Raw genomic sequence first — 19,003 nt, 5'->3', positions numbered from 1 at the left:
AATAAAATGTACTTAGTATAACGAGAATTTAAGTCCCACAGAGCAACCACAATGAATGAAAATGAGGTTGTATTTTCAACACACACACAGATGTGATGTTTACATGTCAGCGAGTGAATGCTGCTAAAAACAATAAAACCCCAGCTTGTCCTCGACTTTAGTCTGCGTCACTCTTGAAGACCAAACTTTCTAATTCTTCACATTTGACTCTGGTGATCTTTTAACCTTTAAATGAAAAGGTATAAAATATTAGGAAGGAGGTTTTGGCTATGTTTTATAGGACGGGGGATAGAGTAGGAGACGGGAGAAAGTTGGGAATGAAATGACGGAAAGGAGTTACAAGTCGGACCCAAACCAGGGCCGCCCGCCTTCCGATATGGGGCATGACCAAACCGCTAGGCAATCTGTGCCCAAAGGAAGGAGATCTTAGGTAAATGTAAGTCACAGTCAGGGGTGTCTTCAGGATTTCTGGGCCCCATGAAAATATTTCAGATTGGGCCCCTCCACCACAGTCTCAGTCAACCCTGAGATATTACTAACCACACCTCTCTTACACAAACGACCCATTAAAAGATTTCGATTAAGATCGTCAACATTTTCCTCCTTCAATAATTTTCGATCCTTTTGATGCATTTTTAAAACAATACAATATATTTTATTTTATTGATCCACACTATCCAAAAAGTCGATTTTCATAAAAAGGTGCATAAGTGAAGAATAAGTCTTCAGTTTGTTTCTTGAAGCTAAGAAGTTATCCAATATTGGGTGCCTATAGGACTTTTATTTTCAGGCATCTATATCAACTGATTTTCATATTCTACACAAAAATGTTTTTAGTACATTTGTAGTTTGTGTTGTATTGACCAATAACGTATCAGCAGGCTTTGGTTTGTGCAGGACAAAACCGTCTTTGTGGATGGCTAAAAGCAGTCAAAACGTTATAGACACTATAGACATACCAGCTCCCATCAGTTTAGATTCTCCGACCACCTGAAATGCATCAGAAATTGCTCAATCCAACCTTCAACATTCAACAAAGAAACGTTTTAAAAGTTGTTTTCTTCTCTTCTTATGGTCAGGTACGATATGATACACTTTATTGTCTTCCTTTGGGGAAATGTGTCTAGTACTCAAAGTGCTGCCAAACATTCAGCTGCTTCTACTAGAATCTTGACGACAGACCTGACAAATCTTGACATTTTATTTTTTACAAATCTGCATCGTGATGTTTTTATTTCGGCAATTAAATCACAAGAAATCAGTTTTGTTTTTGGGCTCATACCACGGAAGTGAGTCTGAGTGAAGCTCCTGTGTAACCTTGTGTAACACTACAGTTAATCAAATGTGTAACTTCAGTGGTGCCGATGGCTTTGTAATAAATCGTTTTAAAGCATTTCAAAGATTATTTTCTATTTTAGAGTTAAGAATAAGGGAGGAAACGTTGGGGCTCTCTCTTTCTCAAAAGGCAAATATTCTCATTATAACGTCGTGTAGTGGACTCTGTTGCTTCGGCCGCTACTTCCACATTGTTTATTTACGTCACACCTTACCTCAGGAAATCCCCCGCCCCCCCTCCCCTCTGACAGGAAGAGTCCCCCGCTGTGAGGAGCATATGTGAACGGCTAGGTCAGGAGAATCTCCGGAGAAGTCCTCCTGTAAATATCTAAATATTATCCGGAGTGCCTATGTGAAAACGGCTTATGATGCCCATGCATGGAACTACAATGACAATCATAAAAAGGCAGTTTGGGGAGTTCTGTTCCAAAATGAAACTTCTGATGATCAACAGATTTCTCGGGTTACATCATGGTCTGTCGACCTCGTGCTTCAAACATTAGCAGATAGCAGACCTGATATTTTTACTGCTCTTGTGTCTCCCTGCTGCTGGACGCTGTATCTGCTGCCCCTGTGGCCTCGCTCAGAGCACAGGACAGGTGTCCACATACCTCATCTACATAAAATATTTCTGTCCCTTTGTTCAGCTGAGGCCAGGGCTAAAACAGGCCTGAAAGAATGACAACTTTCTGCTCAACTAAACCAAGGCCAGCCTGGGTAAAGGCTGTAAACCGGGCTAAAGATAGTGCCCTTCCTCCTGCATCCTCCTGCCTTATTGTTTGCTAGTTGCACAGTGTTCACAAAAACACACACACATTCACAGAGACACGCACACTCACTGTGTGAGGAGAGCATTAACAACAATGTCTGGGACAACAGAGAACCAGGATTGAACCGTCGTTTCCTGGTGTCTGAGTGTACACACAGGTAGGTGAGGAGATGATAAAAAACCTCCCCGCTCCCCGCTCCATGTGCACAAACACACAAACACACACCCGCTATGTGTTTTGATGTTTTATTACACGGAGAAAAAAACAGAAAAGAAGAAACTCATTAGATCATTCCTCTTCTTTCTCAGACTGCAGATCTGAACTGAACTACAACAAGTCAGTGATGACCTCGTGTCTGTCAGTGATTTGAATCCATCAATCAGTAAAGAAAACAAGGCCAGAGCTGCTCTCTGAGTCGCCCAGAGGCAAATCAGCTGCTTACTGGCAGCATTCAAATGTGTGTGTGAGGACACACCTGTAGCTGCAGCCTCCAGATGCCTGAGAGAAAAGTGTATGCTGATCCCAAAGAGTGCTCCGATTATTAGTCCAACACATTTCATATCTAACACTACAAAAATCTTTACACGCACTCATAAAACCAAGCAACAACCTCCAGTGTTGAGAGGTGCAACACTGGAGGTTTTTGCAGAAGTGCAAAAAAAAAAAAAAAACAGCAGTTCCTTAAGTGTCCACTTGAGGCTGCTGCAAAACCCCAGATGACCCATCCGTCTCTGCTGCCTGCCTCCGTGTTGTATGTGTGTTCAATGTGGCCTCTGTGATTTTTCTTTCCCCTCGTCTCCCCTGTATTGTCTTCATTGCATGAACTGCTTTGATGTCTTTGTTCCGATTGTGAGCAACAAGCTCTATGTCTCTCTTCCTGTTCCTTAGGCCTGCTGGAATTTCTAATGAAATGTCATTTATTATATTTGAATTTTTAACTAATGCATTTTAGGGCTGCCTATTCTGACAACTGGCCGGGGAGTACAGCTGTAAATTAGCTGCAAAGGCTAAAGCTGCTCCTTTTACTGTACGGTTAACTAAAGGGGACTGTCCACAAAACAATACACTAAACTAAACACAGCCATATGAAAATGTCGATTTTTGCAGGAGAATAAAAACATGTTTACAGCCTGGAACAAATACAAATTTTCTATTTAAAGCTCAAGTCTGTATCAGCACACATATTGGGGGAGTGAATGTTGTGAAGACTCATTAGTTTTGATCATATTGAGACAAAGACTTATGTAAAAATCGAGGTGTGGCTCAGTGGACTGTCAGGCTGGAGAGGCTTAAGGCCCGCCTCAGCTCCACCTCTTTGTCATTTTCTAGGCTTGACTGGACTTTGAGATGGCATTTTCAATGTGGCATCTGCTATCTTTGGGCTTCATAGACCTATTGATGACATCACTGAGACTACATTCAGTTTAGTTTGATACAGACCATGACAAAAAACAAAACAATAATCACAACCTTGATACCTTTTATTGCACAGCTGTACAACAAAAGTAGATGCTTCTCCTCAGTGGTACTTACATACAACATAAAAGCAGCATCTATCAGCACATTCAAAATAATAGTAGAAACAAATAAAATATCTTAAAGATATAAAGTCACTGGTTCTTGAACTTGAACTGAAGAAATTGCATTGTCTCGATATAAATTTTGCACATACAGCAAATATTTTTGAATTGAATTTCCTTCTCTGATAATTGGATAGAAACTGTTTGACAATCTGGAGGTGCATGTCTTAATAAATCCAATGGATGAAAGAAAGACTTTTGAATAAAGAAAAGTCTAATTAATTCTGAATTAAAGGATAAGATACAGATAAGAATATAGTTTGTTCTGAATCTGCTTTAGACTAAAAGTTCTTAGAGCAAACACCTCGACCCTATACGTCTTTAGACCTGAGTTGGGAACAGTTTTGAAGATCCAGTCAAAGCACCTCAGACTGAGCTCTAGTACACCCACAGACGATACAAAACATGAACATAATCCTGGTGATGTCACCCATTCCTTTGGTATCTGAGGAGGCGTGAAGAAGCCCATCGATGGCAGTGGACATGTTGACTACAAAAACTTCCTAATGTAGAATTATAGGCAAAGAGGTGAGGTTGAGGACTAAAGGTATATCTTGGTTGCTGAAACACTCACATCATCGTGCTAGCATATTCTTAAAGATGGAAACAGCACAAAGAAAGACACCAGTTGAATGCCAGCAACAGGACTTAGCTAAAGTGGAGCCTAGGAAACAGCTACACCTTTCACCTCTGGTAAAGACTGATTATGCATAACTCTTAGCTTTCAAATTATTAAACTGGATGAGTTATATATATCTTAAAATTCTATTACTCCAGAAACGTTTTGTCAGAATGGCAACTTTCTCCAAGTCCTGTGATGCAACCTCCCCTCTTTTTCTTAAGTATAACATATTGACAGTCTTTGATATTAATATTCTTCAAGTAAGTAGCTTTATTTTTAAAGTTAAATACATGAGTGCAAACTTACCAGAAAGCTTTAAAGCATTTTTCATTTTTCATTCTCAAGTGAACTATTACTCAACTAGACAAATCAATAACCTATACCTACCAATGTGTCGTACATCTCGAGGACTCACTAAGATACCGTGGAGTCAAATTATGGAACACGCATATTTATTTACTGAATGATTTTTTGTCTTTTTCTAGATACAAATTGAGACTCAGAAATGCGTTGATGTCAGAAAGATTTGTAGTGAATCGTGAATTGTCCTGATTTTGTTATATTGTCTGCATACTGTATGTCCTGTTTTGCTCTATTTTTATGTTTTCAGTGTTTGTATGTCATTTTCAATTGGGTAAATTTGATTTGTGATAGTTAATATTCTTACTTTTTTATTTTTACTGTATTTTATTTTAACTTTAATCTCTTCAGGTGAGGTTTTGAGATAAACCCTCATGGGTTTCTACCTCACCTGCACATGTGTTTTATTTTTAATGTTTTATTTTTCTGTTTGACTCTTAATAAAGAAATGAGCACACATAGAAACAAAAACTGTTTTTTTGTACTGGTCTGACAACATGTTTATTTCTGATGTTAAAGAAAAATCATTTTAATGGGAGCTAACGGGGATTCCTCTGATTTTGGACCCAGTTTCAAATGGGCACTATAGAGGAACTGCAGTTTTTGCATTGGTTTCCTTTTTCAACTGAAGAGGTTGTCACATCGTCTCAATTTAAATAAATTTGGTGTTTCATTTTTGTACCTCAATTTTGCACAATCTGCAGTCTATCTCTTGATTTCTGAAAATTGTAAATTGTGGGGGGAAAGCATGAATTGCCCTGAAAGAATGGACACCTTGGTGAGGTGGTGAACCTGGGAGCCCTGGATGGATGCCTCCTCTATCCCAGAGGACAGTCCAGACTGAGGGAGGGCTATTATGTCAAACCTTATGAATATGTGTTTCGTGTTATGGATTCATGTTTTTTCTCTCTCTCTCTCTCTCTCTCTCTCTCTCTCTCTCTCTCTCTCTCTCTCTCTCTCTCTCTCTCTCTCTCTCTCTCTCTCGCCCTCTGTGCTCTGCAGATGTATGCTATATCCCTCCTTTCCACTGCAGCTGGTGATTCAGCTCACTTCATAAAACTAGGCCCACAGCAGGAAGAGCAGGAACGAGGAGAGAGCTGTAACCGGTGATTGTGTGTGGAAACAAGAGCTGTGTGTTAAACCCATAGAAGAAGGCCGTTTTTGGACTTCACGCCTTGATGTATCTTTAATTGTTGAATGCAGATTTGGCACTACTCAGCATCCTGATTATTCCTGTCTGAACCCTGTATCACTCAGAGCTGAAGGGGCCTGGATTGTGGACCTAAGAAGTTCATCTCCGGGGTCAGTCTAAGGCCATAATTCTCTCCTGAAAGCGGTGGATTGCGCCCTCTGGGGGATGAGTGAATTACAAATACGAGATAAATGTTCATAGTGTCTCTTGGTTTGACTTACCTTTAAGCAGGTTCTTGATTTATAGACCTATTTTTTCTCCTCAGAAATATTAAAGTTAGAATGAAAAAGATATTAGTTTCAAACATAAATCAGTGAAGAATATGTAGTAGTTGTATTTGATGTTTTTCCATCAAAAATAAAAATTATGATTTCTTTTCTCTTATGTGTATACTATTACAGAGAAATTAATGGCTTCTACTAAATCTACAAGATAATGTGAACCTGCATTGTTTTTTGTTAAAAATAAATAAAAAGTCAGAGAGATTGCATATCAAAATACTTTGCATGAATTATACATCGGGAATTCAGATCCTCTTTGGAATTTAAACATCAATGACAAATGCATTAGTGAAATCATTTAGAGGGACATTTACTGTATACCTGCATGCATATATCTTTTGAATAATTTTAATGTGTGTGTGCACATGACAGAGTGCATGTGTATGTGAAGCTCCTGTGTATGATACAGTGTGAATTCACAATCTGGGACACCAATATTACAGATGCAATATACAAGAACAAAGTCAAAATGATGGTGAATCTCCGTTATTCAGTGATGTTGCTGAACTGAAGTTTGAAAAGTGACAAGTTACACACCCTTTTTGGGATTGTGCTTTTTTTTATCATCTTAATCGTCTTTTAAAGAAAATTTGATTATTGACTTAAATCAAAAATCAAGTAAGTATTATTTGGTTTGATTTAAAAAGTACGCCATAACAGTTTTTACCAGATTCCACACACACACCATCAAATTTAAAAAAAATGAAGATTCAAATCACCTCGTCTAACACCGACCCTGCTTCAGCATTTCCAGACAATACAGAAATAACAAATCTTCTAGCTAATGGTCTTGTTTGCTATTGTAGCTCTTAAAAACACACTGGTAATTATTTCAGTCTATTTCTTAACCAGCTATAACTCCTTACAGCAGCTTTAAATTATTTTAATATTAACTGTGGTCTACATTGACTTTGATGTTCATGGCTGTTGTAATCTATGAATAAATAAAGGAGACACTATTTGGATCAATATCTATTAGTGAGACATTAGCTAAAGGGTTTTTTATGGCATATTTTAAAGAAATTGACTATCCTGTAAATACAACTCTGAAGAGCATGCTAACGAAATAGCTTTACATACTCAGAATCAGAAGTTTTATTTCATCTGCACTTTTCTTAAACTTTTCTTAAACCTAAGCATCATCTCCCTGTCGTTCTCCTCTTCTCTTTCATTTCTTTTCTTCCCTCCTCTTGTCTTCCTCTCTTTTCCACACGCGTGGCTGTTTGACCATGCTCGTGGAGTGTGACTTTGGGTTTTTATTGTGAAAAATAGACAAAGATGATTGCTTTAAATATATAAATATTATGCCAAATAATAGCACACATCATTAAATACCATGATTTGCATTTGTTTCAGTCACAGTATTTAATACTAGATTGTGAGTCCGGTTGTTGAGTCAAATACTGTGTATGTGTTATGAGGGGGACTCTTCCTTTTGGAGGGGTGGCCACAGGGGGGGGTGTTAGCCTGTTGGCCCCTGCCTAGAAGCCATGGTCTGTTGGATTTGATAAATAGACAGCTGCCTCTGACAGATCGATTCCTGTTGTAGGCTGCCATCTAGTGACAGAATCTGTGCAGAGCCAAAACAGAGGGGGGGGGACTCAAAGTTGGCAGCAACAGTGTCTTCTCTCAGAGAGGATCTGATGATGAATCTGAAATGTAACAGAGAGATAAGCTTTCTGAAATGTGTGCAAGGCGTTGACTTTGATGTTTGCTCTCCGTTACAGTTTAACCTGCTTGTATGTAACGACAAGGCCACGCGGCGGAAACACTGCAGGGCAGACTGCGATAAGAGCGGAAAGAAGTCTGTTTTATTAGTGTACACTGACCCAGTCTGGATTCAGACCAATGTGTAGACTTTACCCTGAGCGCAAATAAAAGGTGAAGTTTGAGTGCTTTTGGTAGAACTTTATGTAACCTGATGATCAATATAAGACACATGCAGCGCACTGTGTTCGCCTTACAACAACAGACAACAAACAGCTTTACTATATTACTACATCTGTTAATACTACTCGTACTACAGCTGGAACACATTGAATTTAATGCTTATTGTGTTTTTCCCTCAAGTATTGATGCATCAAACACACCTGCAAGCTTTGCTGCAAAATGTATTTCAGGTTTAAAAATATTTTTGGGTGTTTGTTTTTTTACACAACAGAAAAGTGATGCATATTTTAAATCAGTCAGTCAATCATTATTTGTATAGCTTAAGGCACAGACGGGGGGTGGGTGGGGGGGGGGAGTAATATGATGTGAATGCAGTGCAGTGCAGAGAGTGAGAGAGAGTGAGAGAGAGAAGCTCAAGGTGCCAGTTCCCCGTGCAGTATAAGCCTATAGCAGCATACCTAGGAGCGGGTCTATACCTGTGCCAGCCCTAACTATAAGATTTATCAAAAAGGAAAGTTTAGTCTATTCTTAAAAATACAGACTGTGTCTGCCTCCTGGACCCCGGCTGGAAGACGATTCCAGAGGAGAGTAGCCCGATAACTGAAGGCTTTACCTCCCATAGTACACTTAGAGACTGTAGGTACCACCAGCAGGCCTGCACTCCGGGACCGCAACGCTCTCGAGGGACAGTACGGCACTACTAGCTCCTTAAGATAAGATGGTGCCTGGCCATTTAGAGCTTTGTAAGTGAGAAGAAGGATCTTGAATTCTATTCTAGACTGTATAGGGAGCCAGTGCAGAGAAGCCAGGACAGGAGTGATGTGGTCCCTTTTCCTGGTTCTGGTCAGTACACGAGCTGCAGCGTTCTGGACTAGTTGAAGAGTCTTTAGAGATTTGCCAGAGCACCCTGACAAAAGAGAATTACAATAATCCAATCTGGAGGTAACGAGTGCATGAACTAGTTTTTCTGCATCGTATTGCGACAGGATCTTAGATATATTATGAATTATTATTTTATTTAGTTTTTCAAAATTATAGAACTAAAGACATCTTGACAGGGCAGAATAAAACACACAAAGACAACCATATGCAACAAAACAAAAACATAGACAAACTATAATAATGACACCCTCGTACTGTGAGGAAGGCACTGAGGATCTAACCGAGCACCCCTCAGATCAGATGTCCAGCTGCCCCTCAACAGGACATGGCTGGGACAGAGACATGGAAGGAGAGGGGATGGGGGTTGCCAATTCTAAATTGCATGGTTACAAAAATAATGAAGAGTACAAATTGATGCATTTACCTACCTATATACTACATGTACATTTTTACAAGTAATAAAAAAAATTAAAAAAAACTCTGTGGTAAACATTTTTTTACCACATATATATTGGTTTCAAATTGTGATATAAAAGCGGTCTGCGTGAGAAAAAGACATAATGTATACATATACACATAAAAAATATAAATACGTACATACATGTACACATACCTATACATGTACATATCCATAATAACCTACCGGGTGTTAAACACCAACATCCACCTGTACAATTACAACTACACCTTTTACTTAAATTAGACATTATAAAGAACGTCCTTGGCCACTTCTCAGATCTTACAGAAAGGATGCTGCTTGCTCCATAGAAAGCACTCAACAGGATAGAATGATCTTATCTTCTTCATATACTTCTGAAATTTCTCCCTCTACCATAACCCTGTTGCATGTGTCAAAACAAATGGATTAATTTCTCTCCCATTCCAACTTGTAAGATCCACCAGGCAGGGATGCCCAGCTTCACCAATATTATATTAACATCATAAGCACTTGAGCCTCAATGCAAACCTCTATTTGGATGACATCTTATTGACATTGTCTCATCCAGAACAGAACATCTTCTAAAACTCATTAGGGATTTTGGTCAGATCTCTGGTCAAAATCAACTGGTCTAAGAGCAAGATTATCCCTCTAAACAACCTCACATTTGCTTCACATCTGTCGCAAACTCCTGTTGCATGGAGGCCACAGGGCATGTACCTTGGAGTCAACATAAGATCTCTAATTGACACAGTTTTAGAACTGAATGGCCCTAGGCTCTTGAAAACAGTCAGAGAAGACTTAAAAATATAGATGAATTTAACATTGTCATTGTGGGGGAGGGCTGACATACTTAAAATAAATATACTTCCCAGATTTGTTATATTACTAACAAAGACCCAACATTAATCCATCATGAGCGCTAAGCAACATTTATTAAAGATACAGTGGCAAGGAAAAACTTAGGCAAAACCAGACTCATGTTTAACAGCCATCTGGTGAAACTGATACTTATAGTTGAGTATCATCTTCATAACAATGAAAATGTACGAAGTGTTTCCTCAAAATATTACCCAGAGGAAGCATTTATAATAAAAAGAGAATTGGTCCAAGCACTGAACTTTGTGGAACTCCATGGCTAGCTAAACTGTGTGTGGAAGATATATCATTAACATGTAAAAACTGAGATTGAGCTTAAATTTGATATAAACCTACACTAAAAGTAGTTTCTGTAATGCCATAAAATTATTATAGTCTGTAACAGGATGTGATGGTCTATTGTGTCAGCACTAAGAACTAACAAGACAAGCACAGAGATCAGTCCACTGTCTGAAGCCAGAAGCAGATCACTCAAAACTTTAACCAATGCAGTCTCAGTGCTATGGTGGACTCTAAATCCTGACCAAAAGTCCACTAAACTGTTGTCATGGGAAAACATGTTCATCTTAATGTGAAGCAATGATAACCAGATTATGTAAAGAAAAACACTCACCATTAGTTGTAAGAAAATAATTATATATTGTTTTAATTGTTTGTTAATTGTACATTGCCAGTAATGTGGGACTGAGAATTTAAAGCTTACAGTGTCATGACCAGGATGGAAGCCTAGACGGCAAAAGTAGTTTAGGAAAGTGCATGGCGGCCACCGTTGAACACCATGTATAGCTGCAGCAGGGGCTTGTTAATTTTCCATCACTCAGACCAATTAGAGGCTTATCAATGATTCAAATGCCAAAAAGTTGCTTTATTGTTTAATTAAAACTGCATTTTTTAAGGGTGTAACATGCACAAAAGAAATCTATACTGGAATTTTATATATTTTACTCTAGTACAAATCAAACCATATCGATGCTTGTTTTGATACCAAGGCAATAAAATAGTAGTCCTAGACACCAAATATTGGGTGAGTTTAGAAATGGGGCGGCTAGAGTAAGTTGTCTCAGGAAGGTCAGAGGTTCAATCCCCAGATCCTGCAGCTACATGTTGATGTGACATGACTACAGGCTGTGGTGAAGGGGCCCAATGTGAGATATTTTAATGGGGCCCAGAGATCCTGGAGACGCCCCTGAATAAGGCACCAATCAATTTACCTAACAGTGATTGTTGTCATTTAGTTTTTGAAAGATAATAGCGTTCAAGTTAATGTTGGTTTTTCACTCAGCCTGCTGCGGTCAGCTGAGGGGCCCGCAGGGAGCTGTGCTTCAGTTGGATATGGTGCAGGGGTGTGTTGTGTTGTGTTTCTTGGAACTGGCTTTGGGAAGGAGGCTTATCTGCAGCTGATAAGAGCCACGTTTAAAGGGCTCAATAACGATCGGACTACCTGACTTCACACCGCACACTGCAGCCTGAGAAACAGAGCTGAAAAAAGGATTGAGCCAATCATGCTCCTGCTCCTGGTGCTCTCTGGGTGTTGTTTTCACATGTTTTTCGCTGTTGGAGTTGTGTGCATGCCTGCTCAGCTGCAAGGGCCCCACATCACCCAAGGCTGGGGCCAGGTGGTTCGGCTCAGGCACCTGTATGCGGCCAGACAGGGAGTACACCTGCTGATCAGTGAGGATGGTCAGATCCAGGTCTCTGAGGACCAAACACTGCACAGTAAGTCAGGCTTTTAAAAAAAAACGTGCAGATTATGATGATCTGTGAGAGAAGATCACAACTGATGGTCTGATCCGCAGGTCTGATGGAGATCCGTCCGGTGGGTCCAGGCTGTGTGGTCATCAGAGGAGTCGCCACAAATCGTTTTCTGTGCATGGAGGGAGACGGAAGACTCTACTCGTCGGTGAGATTTTAATTGATGATGACATGAGGATACTATCAAAGTGGAAATGTTTGCGCAAAGATAGAGGGGTCACTGGTGACTTATGGAAAGATGCTGCTGAGGTAAACAGAGAAATAATAGGTGTGACAACATAAGAATGAAAATAAATATTCTCAAGTCAACTATCCTAAAAATTATTATTGAGTTGACTTTTTTTTGCTGTGACATTGTGCTCAGCTGAAACAGATAACTGCTGCATAAAATCAACCATACCTTTAGAAACTGAATAGTTCATTTCAAAATGATTTAAGTCGCGTTACAAGGCTGAATATTTCAGTGAATCATTTAATTTATGTAGGCTAGTTGGATCATATAGATAGAAAAATTCAGTTCAGTTGACCCCAATAATAAGAATAATTTGTCAATACATGAGCTTGCTTAGTCAGCCTCTGCGTGTTATAGTTTGTGCACTTTAGTTACACATAATGATTATTATTTTATTTAAACTGACGACTCAGTCTGAGTTATTAATAATGGATTATGGCTTCTAATAGCTTGAAAAACTGTTCATCATTTGCTCCCTCCATCTGCTCCGTCTCAAGGTCTAACTCACATAGAACTAATAATACTCAGTCACAAACAACCAAAAAGCTGTCCACTCTCATGCTTACAAAGCAGTTATTGTCCACATGAAGATGATAACGTTAGGAGGGGAGGGGAAACATTTTCAACTTCATTAAAATGTTTCACCTCCCCTGCTGTGAAGCCAGATGCCAAAAATGTGATGTGAAAATGGAATGGAGCAAGAAAGGACAACTCAAAGATCACCCTTGCAAAATCAACAGCTCAGCACATGTTGATGAAATGTGGAGCTGCTGACAGCCTCGGACTGATTGAACCTCTGATTATATTAATAATAGTAATGTCAACATAATATTTACAGACTTTATATAGAGATTATTTCTTTTTGAGTCATAGAAAGAAGGAATTTTTTCCCTCATAGCAGGAATCTTTGCATGTGACATCTCTTATATGTACTATGGAGCAGTTACCACCAACTCTTTACAAACAGTTGTTTTTTCACTCTAACTGCACGTGGCTGTTAGAGCTGTCGTTTATGTTGTTTATGTTATGTGAGGCTCATATGCTTATTTTCCCCATATATCTGCATAATGGTTCATTTAAAAAATGTGCACACATGCACATTTTTGCTCTGCAGCACAGTTAGGGGAACATTTTCAGGTTTAGCAGGTGCAAAGCCACACAATCTTTTTTTGAATCAGGTCTTTTAGTAAAATCAAAAAGTTAAACAAGACATGTATAGATCACTGTGGAGGCAGCTTGTTACACCTGGCTTTACTTCTCTTCAAAACACTTCCAGAACTTTGATTTCAGCTCCTACCTAAACTACACTGAAAGAACATTTTTCTACTTTTTCAGAAAAGTGCGACCGCAAATTCAACTTTCAAGACTGCAACTTTACTTCAGTATTTCAGCCTGTTTTATTTCATCTTTCATTTGTTTTAAGAGAGAGAATTCAACAGTAGATGAATGTTATTTTTAAGCGTTTTTTGAAGTGTTTGTTAATTTCATCACTTTGGGCTGTTTTAAATTCTATAAGATCAAATATGAATTGATGGATTGAGTTTCATAGTATGAGTTGGACTTTGATTTGGGACCAGAGGTTCATATTTAACACAGACTCTTTAGGCTTATCAGAATTGTCAATATTTTGATAGTTCTGACACCATGTTTCTTAAAATGATACAGTCGCTGTTACTTTGATAAATGAGAGTATTGAAAAGCACTATAGCTTAAAAAAAATACAAATCTTCAGTCAACTTTTAAAGTTGCAATGAGAGAAAGAGAGAGAGCATTCAAATTCACAGGTCACACAAAACATTTCAGAAGTCCTTTTGGTCATCTCATAACGATGCAAAAGGTTCATTAATGCCTCTAATAAACGCACAGAGAGCAAAAGATGAGACACTGTGTAAACGTTGCCAATGTGTTTGTTCAATTTAGACAGTGTGTGTTGCAAGCAGAAGAGAGAGCGCTGTCTAAATTACACAAACATATCGGCAATGTTTCATGTTTTGTGCAATTTAGACAGTGTGCAGGAGTTTGTCTGCAAGCTTTGGTTATTAAAAACAGAAAATGGAGCCAGTATTGGCTGTCTAGGATTTCTATTTTTGTTGCTGTGATATCAAACCAGGTATCGCTATTTTTTGATTTTTACTAGAATCATACCAAGGTTTACAGTTCTGTTATGTGCAGCTTCAGGGCCGTAGATATAGTACGGAAAAGACAGTGATTTTGACAGACAGTGGACAGACAGTGATAGTTAACTTCCAGAACACTACAGAGCCTGAGGCTCAATGAAAGTTTCAGAAAAAGGAGAAGCAGTTGTTGTTTTTTTGTGAAAATGTTCAAAGGAGTTTGCAGTAGGAGGATCAGAGTTGACCTGAGCTCTGAGTCTGTTGTTGGTGTTCAGAAAACACTTGCTGCCCATCAGGTTTTTCATTCAAACAGATGCTGGTTCATCAACCTTTGTCCGCGGTGCTGCAGCCAGGATGTGTGTTTGCAAAGAGAAAAAAAGCTGAATGAAAAGCGCTCCAGCAGCAGCAACAACAGCCTTGGCCTCTGGCTGTGTCGCTGTGGCCAAAGCAAACAGCCGTCCAAGAACTCGCAGCACCATTTACGTCTGTTTTTTTTTGTTTGATAGAAGGGGGCCGTCGGTCTAAAATCAACATTCATGAAATTCTAACAGAATGTTTAGGATTCATGTTGTCAAATTGAATTATTATACACTTGTGATACACACAAGTGTAACCGGTGACTCAATCCCACAAGGTTGGTTTGATTTATTTTGTGAAGATGGGTTAAATCTCACTGTCAAAAACACAAAAGCCACACAATAACACAACGTTTCTAATTGGTTAAAGAAGCAGGAGGCCCCAGTTCATCATGTAAATATACTGTTTTTATCAATGTAGTCTGGTGGCTTTGTAGGCAGTGGTGTAAGAGCTGTTCATTTAAAACATCCTCTATCAAGAGGGATAGGGATTTCTGTAATGTTGTCTAGTCCTGCACAACATGAAAAACATGCGGTAACATTGTTTTATATTATAATGACAATATGATATACCGGTAATATATAAATTAAAACATGAATATTTGGTATAATTCAGTTCAAGGTCTATCTGCTGCTTCTAATGCTCAACGACATACTTGTGTTTGCAATATGTCCCTCAGGAATCCAAAATAAATCCAAAAACCATTTTCTTTTCAACACTTAATTGGCACAAGTTAATCTGAGGGTAGCAAACAGCTAGCTTGATCATCATCTGACTGCAACAAAATTTTAGCCATTCATGGGTAACGTTGTAATCATGCTGAGTGGGTGAGCTTTTCCTTTTTTTTTTACATAGAATCATTTTTCTCATGTTTTGTGATTAATTCTTCCAGCCTCGATGCTAGGCACAGAGTTATCTCAGCCTGTCAAAGACAAAAACAAGAACTTTTAGTGGTACTTTGATCAGGCAGAGGATGATGTTGTAGATTTTTAAAGCCTGTTGCATAGCGGCCGGCTGAAGCAATCTTATTACGTTTAACCTTATCTCACAAAATGTTTAACACCTGACCTCCTCCCATTGTTTTGCAGACCACATACAGCAGAGACAACTGCACCTTCAGAGAGCAGATCCTGCCAGACGGCTACAACGTCTACTTCTCAGACAGACACGGCGTCCTGCTGAGTCTGGGGAACCAGCGGCAGAGGCTGCAGGATCAAGACAGAGGCGTCCCAGCTTTGGCCCAGTTTCTACCCAGGATCAGCACCCTGTACCAGGCCTCACCTCCTGGACCAGACATCCCTGAGCAGCCGGGACAGAGTCTAGATCTAACAGAGGAACCCGTGGACACGATGGATGCGTTCGGGAAGCTGTCTCAGATCATTCACAGTCCCAGCTTCCACAAGAGATGAGACAGATGCTTCCACACGTGGAAATGGATGTGCACTCCGCTGCAGGTTGAAGAACAAGGGAAGGATGAAGGGACGGAAAAGGATGCCAGACAGGATACTCCTGCAGTGTCCTCCAGAGGGAAGACTGAATACAGTGTTAGTAACACCCTTAAAGTTCACTAACAAAACGCCCATGGCACACAGGGAAGGATGTGTTGAACATTTAGCTGTTTTGTTATTTACTTGGTGAAAGTGACAGAGTAGCTAAATGAAAAGAAAGTGGGGAAAAAAAAGGAAAAGTCACACTGTGATTCTGAGCGCTCCAGGGAAGCTGGACGTCATAGATTACGTCTTTGTTCCTAAGTGCAAATTCCTCTTTTATTAATGACGTTGAATGTTCATTGTTATTCATACATAGGCAAGGCAAGGTAAGTTTATTTATATAGCACATTTCAACAAGGCAATTCAAAAACACACACAACATCAAAAGCAGCATGACAGAGGGGAAATCAAAATAAATATTAAAATAGAACATTTAAAAATCACTAAAACAAACAATTCAAAATCACAGAGAAGAACCATTCAGACATTCCTCTGCATTTTTACTTCATATCCCAGACTGTTGGATATGACCTCCTGATATTCCAGATTTTAATAAGGGAGTCTGTTTGGTTTACTGGAACCAGGAGACCCTTTTGATAATCTGGAATATTCAGTTTATTGCCTCTTTCCTACCAATCTTCAATTACCCAGTAATTGGTATCACAAGATATACATAGAGTATTAACAGCAGCTCATACTGATTTTTTTACATTTTACACTTTACAGACAACAAACTTTGAACGATAGACGTGATAGACCAGTTTATAGTTTATAACGGAGCAATGAGAGTGACAAGGGAAAGCATAAAGACATATGCGCAGACAATGCACATAGTAGCTGTTTTTAATGAGACAGCACCATTCTGTTAAAAAGTAACATTATGAAGAGCCTGTTTAATATTAACTCTAGTCATCCTGCTTGGTCACTCAGCTTTTTAGCTTCATCAGTCACTGTCCACTTACTGTGTCAAACAGTACAGAAACTGGCTGCTTTTTTTTTTTTGGAGAGGCTGCTGTGTGAACTATAATACCATTAAACCGTACGTACTTCTTGCCAGATAACCGCGACCAAAACATGTCCACGTACTGATAGCAGACGACCGGGGCACTCTGTGGTACTGGGAGAGACAGCATTCTCCCTTTTGAAAGTTTGAAACGATACAAACTGTATTGTTGCTTTATCAGAGACTACAGTCTGCAGTGTTGTTCACACACTTAAACTAAGTTACATTCTCCCTCTTTCGCTCAGAATTTGAAGTTTAAAAAAATAATAAAAAATATCACTAACAACGGGATCTCGTGTGAAATAATGCTCCATGTATTTAAAATCTGATAGAGGTAGTCTGTACTTATTTCTTTACTTACTGCCTGCTGCTCAATCTCATGGCTACGTCCTGATATTCATGCGTGTGTACTGGGCACTTGAAAGTCTTTATCTGAGTTAATCAAGTTGTGTATTAGAGACTGTGCATAAGAGAGCATCATGGAGAGCTTGTGTTTCGATCTGAAACTACTCTGTCTGATAGGACGATCAGAAATCTTCAGTTATGTATCAGCGGAGCCAGCAGGGGTTTAATAAATGAAATATTTTTCATCATGGACCTCCTGCCCTCATAAACCAATCATTATGATCTGTGGTTTCCCCTCTCCAAGATGGCGGCCACAAAGACGTATTGCTCTTGTGAATGGTAGCAGCCCAGGCGACATTTTTGCGGATTTAGCTATATGAACTTAAGTGATAACTCAAGTTTGACTTAGCCTCCATGGACCCTCAGCTCCAGCCTTTCACCCAAATATGGTCACAAGGCTTCAAACAGTAGTCGACAAAAACCAGTGGCTGGTTTTACAAACACAACATCTTCTCTTTATCTAAAGTTCATGGATATAACTGTGAGCATACTGAGTCTGTCAAAATGTAAATCTGTGTTTGAAAAATAAATGAGAAGGAAGACATTTTGGCTTTCTTTACGAGGATGATGATTGTGGGGAGGTCAGTATGAACTCACCCATGGTCAGAAGATGTGTGTTCCTGTATAGAAGCTGTATTTATTTGGTTGAACACATTGTAGGTTTTAGTGAATGCACTTCTTTATGTTATATACACTGATGTCTGTTGTTACATGTAAATAACTGTTTGACTGAAATGGTGCAGAAGCTTTTGTAATAAATGTCAGATTTAAATACAAGCCTGTGTTATTTATCCTTTGAGCTTTAACTTTAAGCTGAGAATTGATGGATGATTTCTGACAGAATGTTAGGAAGTGTACGCAGGTGGACTTAGATTTTCACAACCAGAGCATAGTAATGCTCTTTTTCTTGGTCAGTCTGTGGCCACAAGAGTTAAAGGTCACTTATTTTGCAAAATGTTTTCTAACTCTAATATGTGTCCCTATCCTGCCTACAAACCTCCCAATTATGATAAAAGTCCATCCTCTCCTTCTTTTCCCTGCTCTACTTTTCAGAAAATGTGTGCTCAAACAGGCCATTTGGAGATTTTCCCTTTGTGACATCACAAAGGGCAGTAACCCCTCCCCCAGGTGGGGGCATGATGCAAGAAAGCCCACTCCACAGAGAGGGGGCGTGGTCAGATGCAGCTCATTTACATATTTAAAGGTACAGACACAGAAACAGCCTGTTCTGAGCAGGGCTGAAATAGAGGGGTTTTCACAGACATGATAAAAAACAGGATCATAGTGTTTTTTAGCAAGAAACTTCTCAACAATGTTTTAGGGAGCTCTGAGACTTGTTGAAAAGGAGTATAATACACAACCTTTAAGTTTGTGACTCCATCTATCAAATATACATGAAGGGACTTTGACAGAGGATTAA

At 39.2% G+C, this 19,003-nt stretch overlaps 1 protein-coding gene across 1 annotated transcript; it reads left to right on the top strand.

The window, feature by feature from the left end:
• The first annotated feature begins 11,663 nt into the window (after positions 1-11,663).
• fgf19 (fibroblast growth factor 19) lies at positions 11,664-18,349 on the top strand. Its single transcript, XM_020631460.2, has 3 exons — positions 11,664-11,946; positions 12,027-12,130; positions 15,774-18,349. The coding sequence occupies exons 1-3, from the start codon at positions 11,733-11,735 to the stop codon at positions 16,092-16,094; spliced, it is 639 nt and encodes a 212-aa protein (XP_020487116.2). The 5' UTR covers positions 11,664-11,732; the 3' UTR covers positions 16,095-18,349.
• Positions 18,350-19,003: the final 654 nt, after the last annotated feature.

Source organism: Labrus bergylta, chromosome 3, assembly GCF_963930695.1.
Source record: "Labrus bergylta chromosome 3, fLabBer1.1, whole genome shotgun sequence".
Taxonomy (NCBI): domain Eukaryota; kingdom Metazoa; phylum Chordata; class Actinopteri; order Labriformes; family Labridae; genus Labrus; species Labrus bergylta.
The sequence above is the reverse complement of the archived record's forward strand: the minus strand, read 5'-3'. Positions and strand labels throughout refer to the sequence as shown.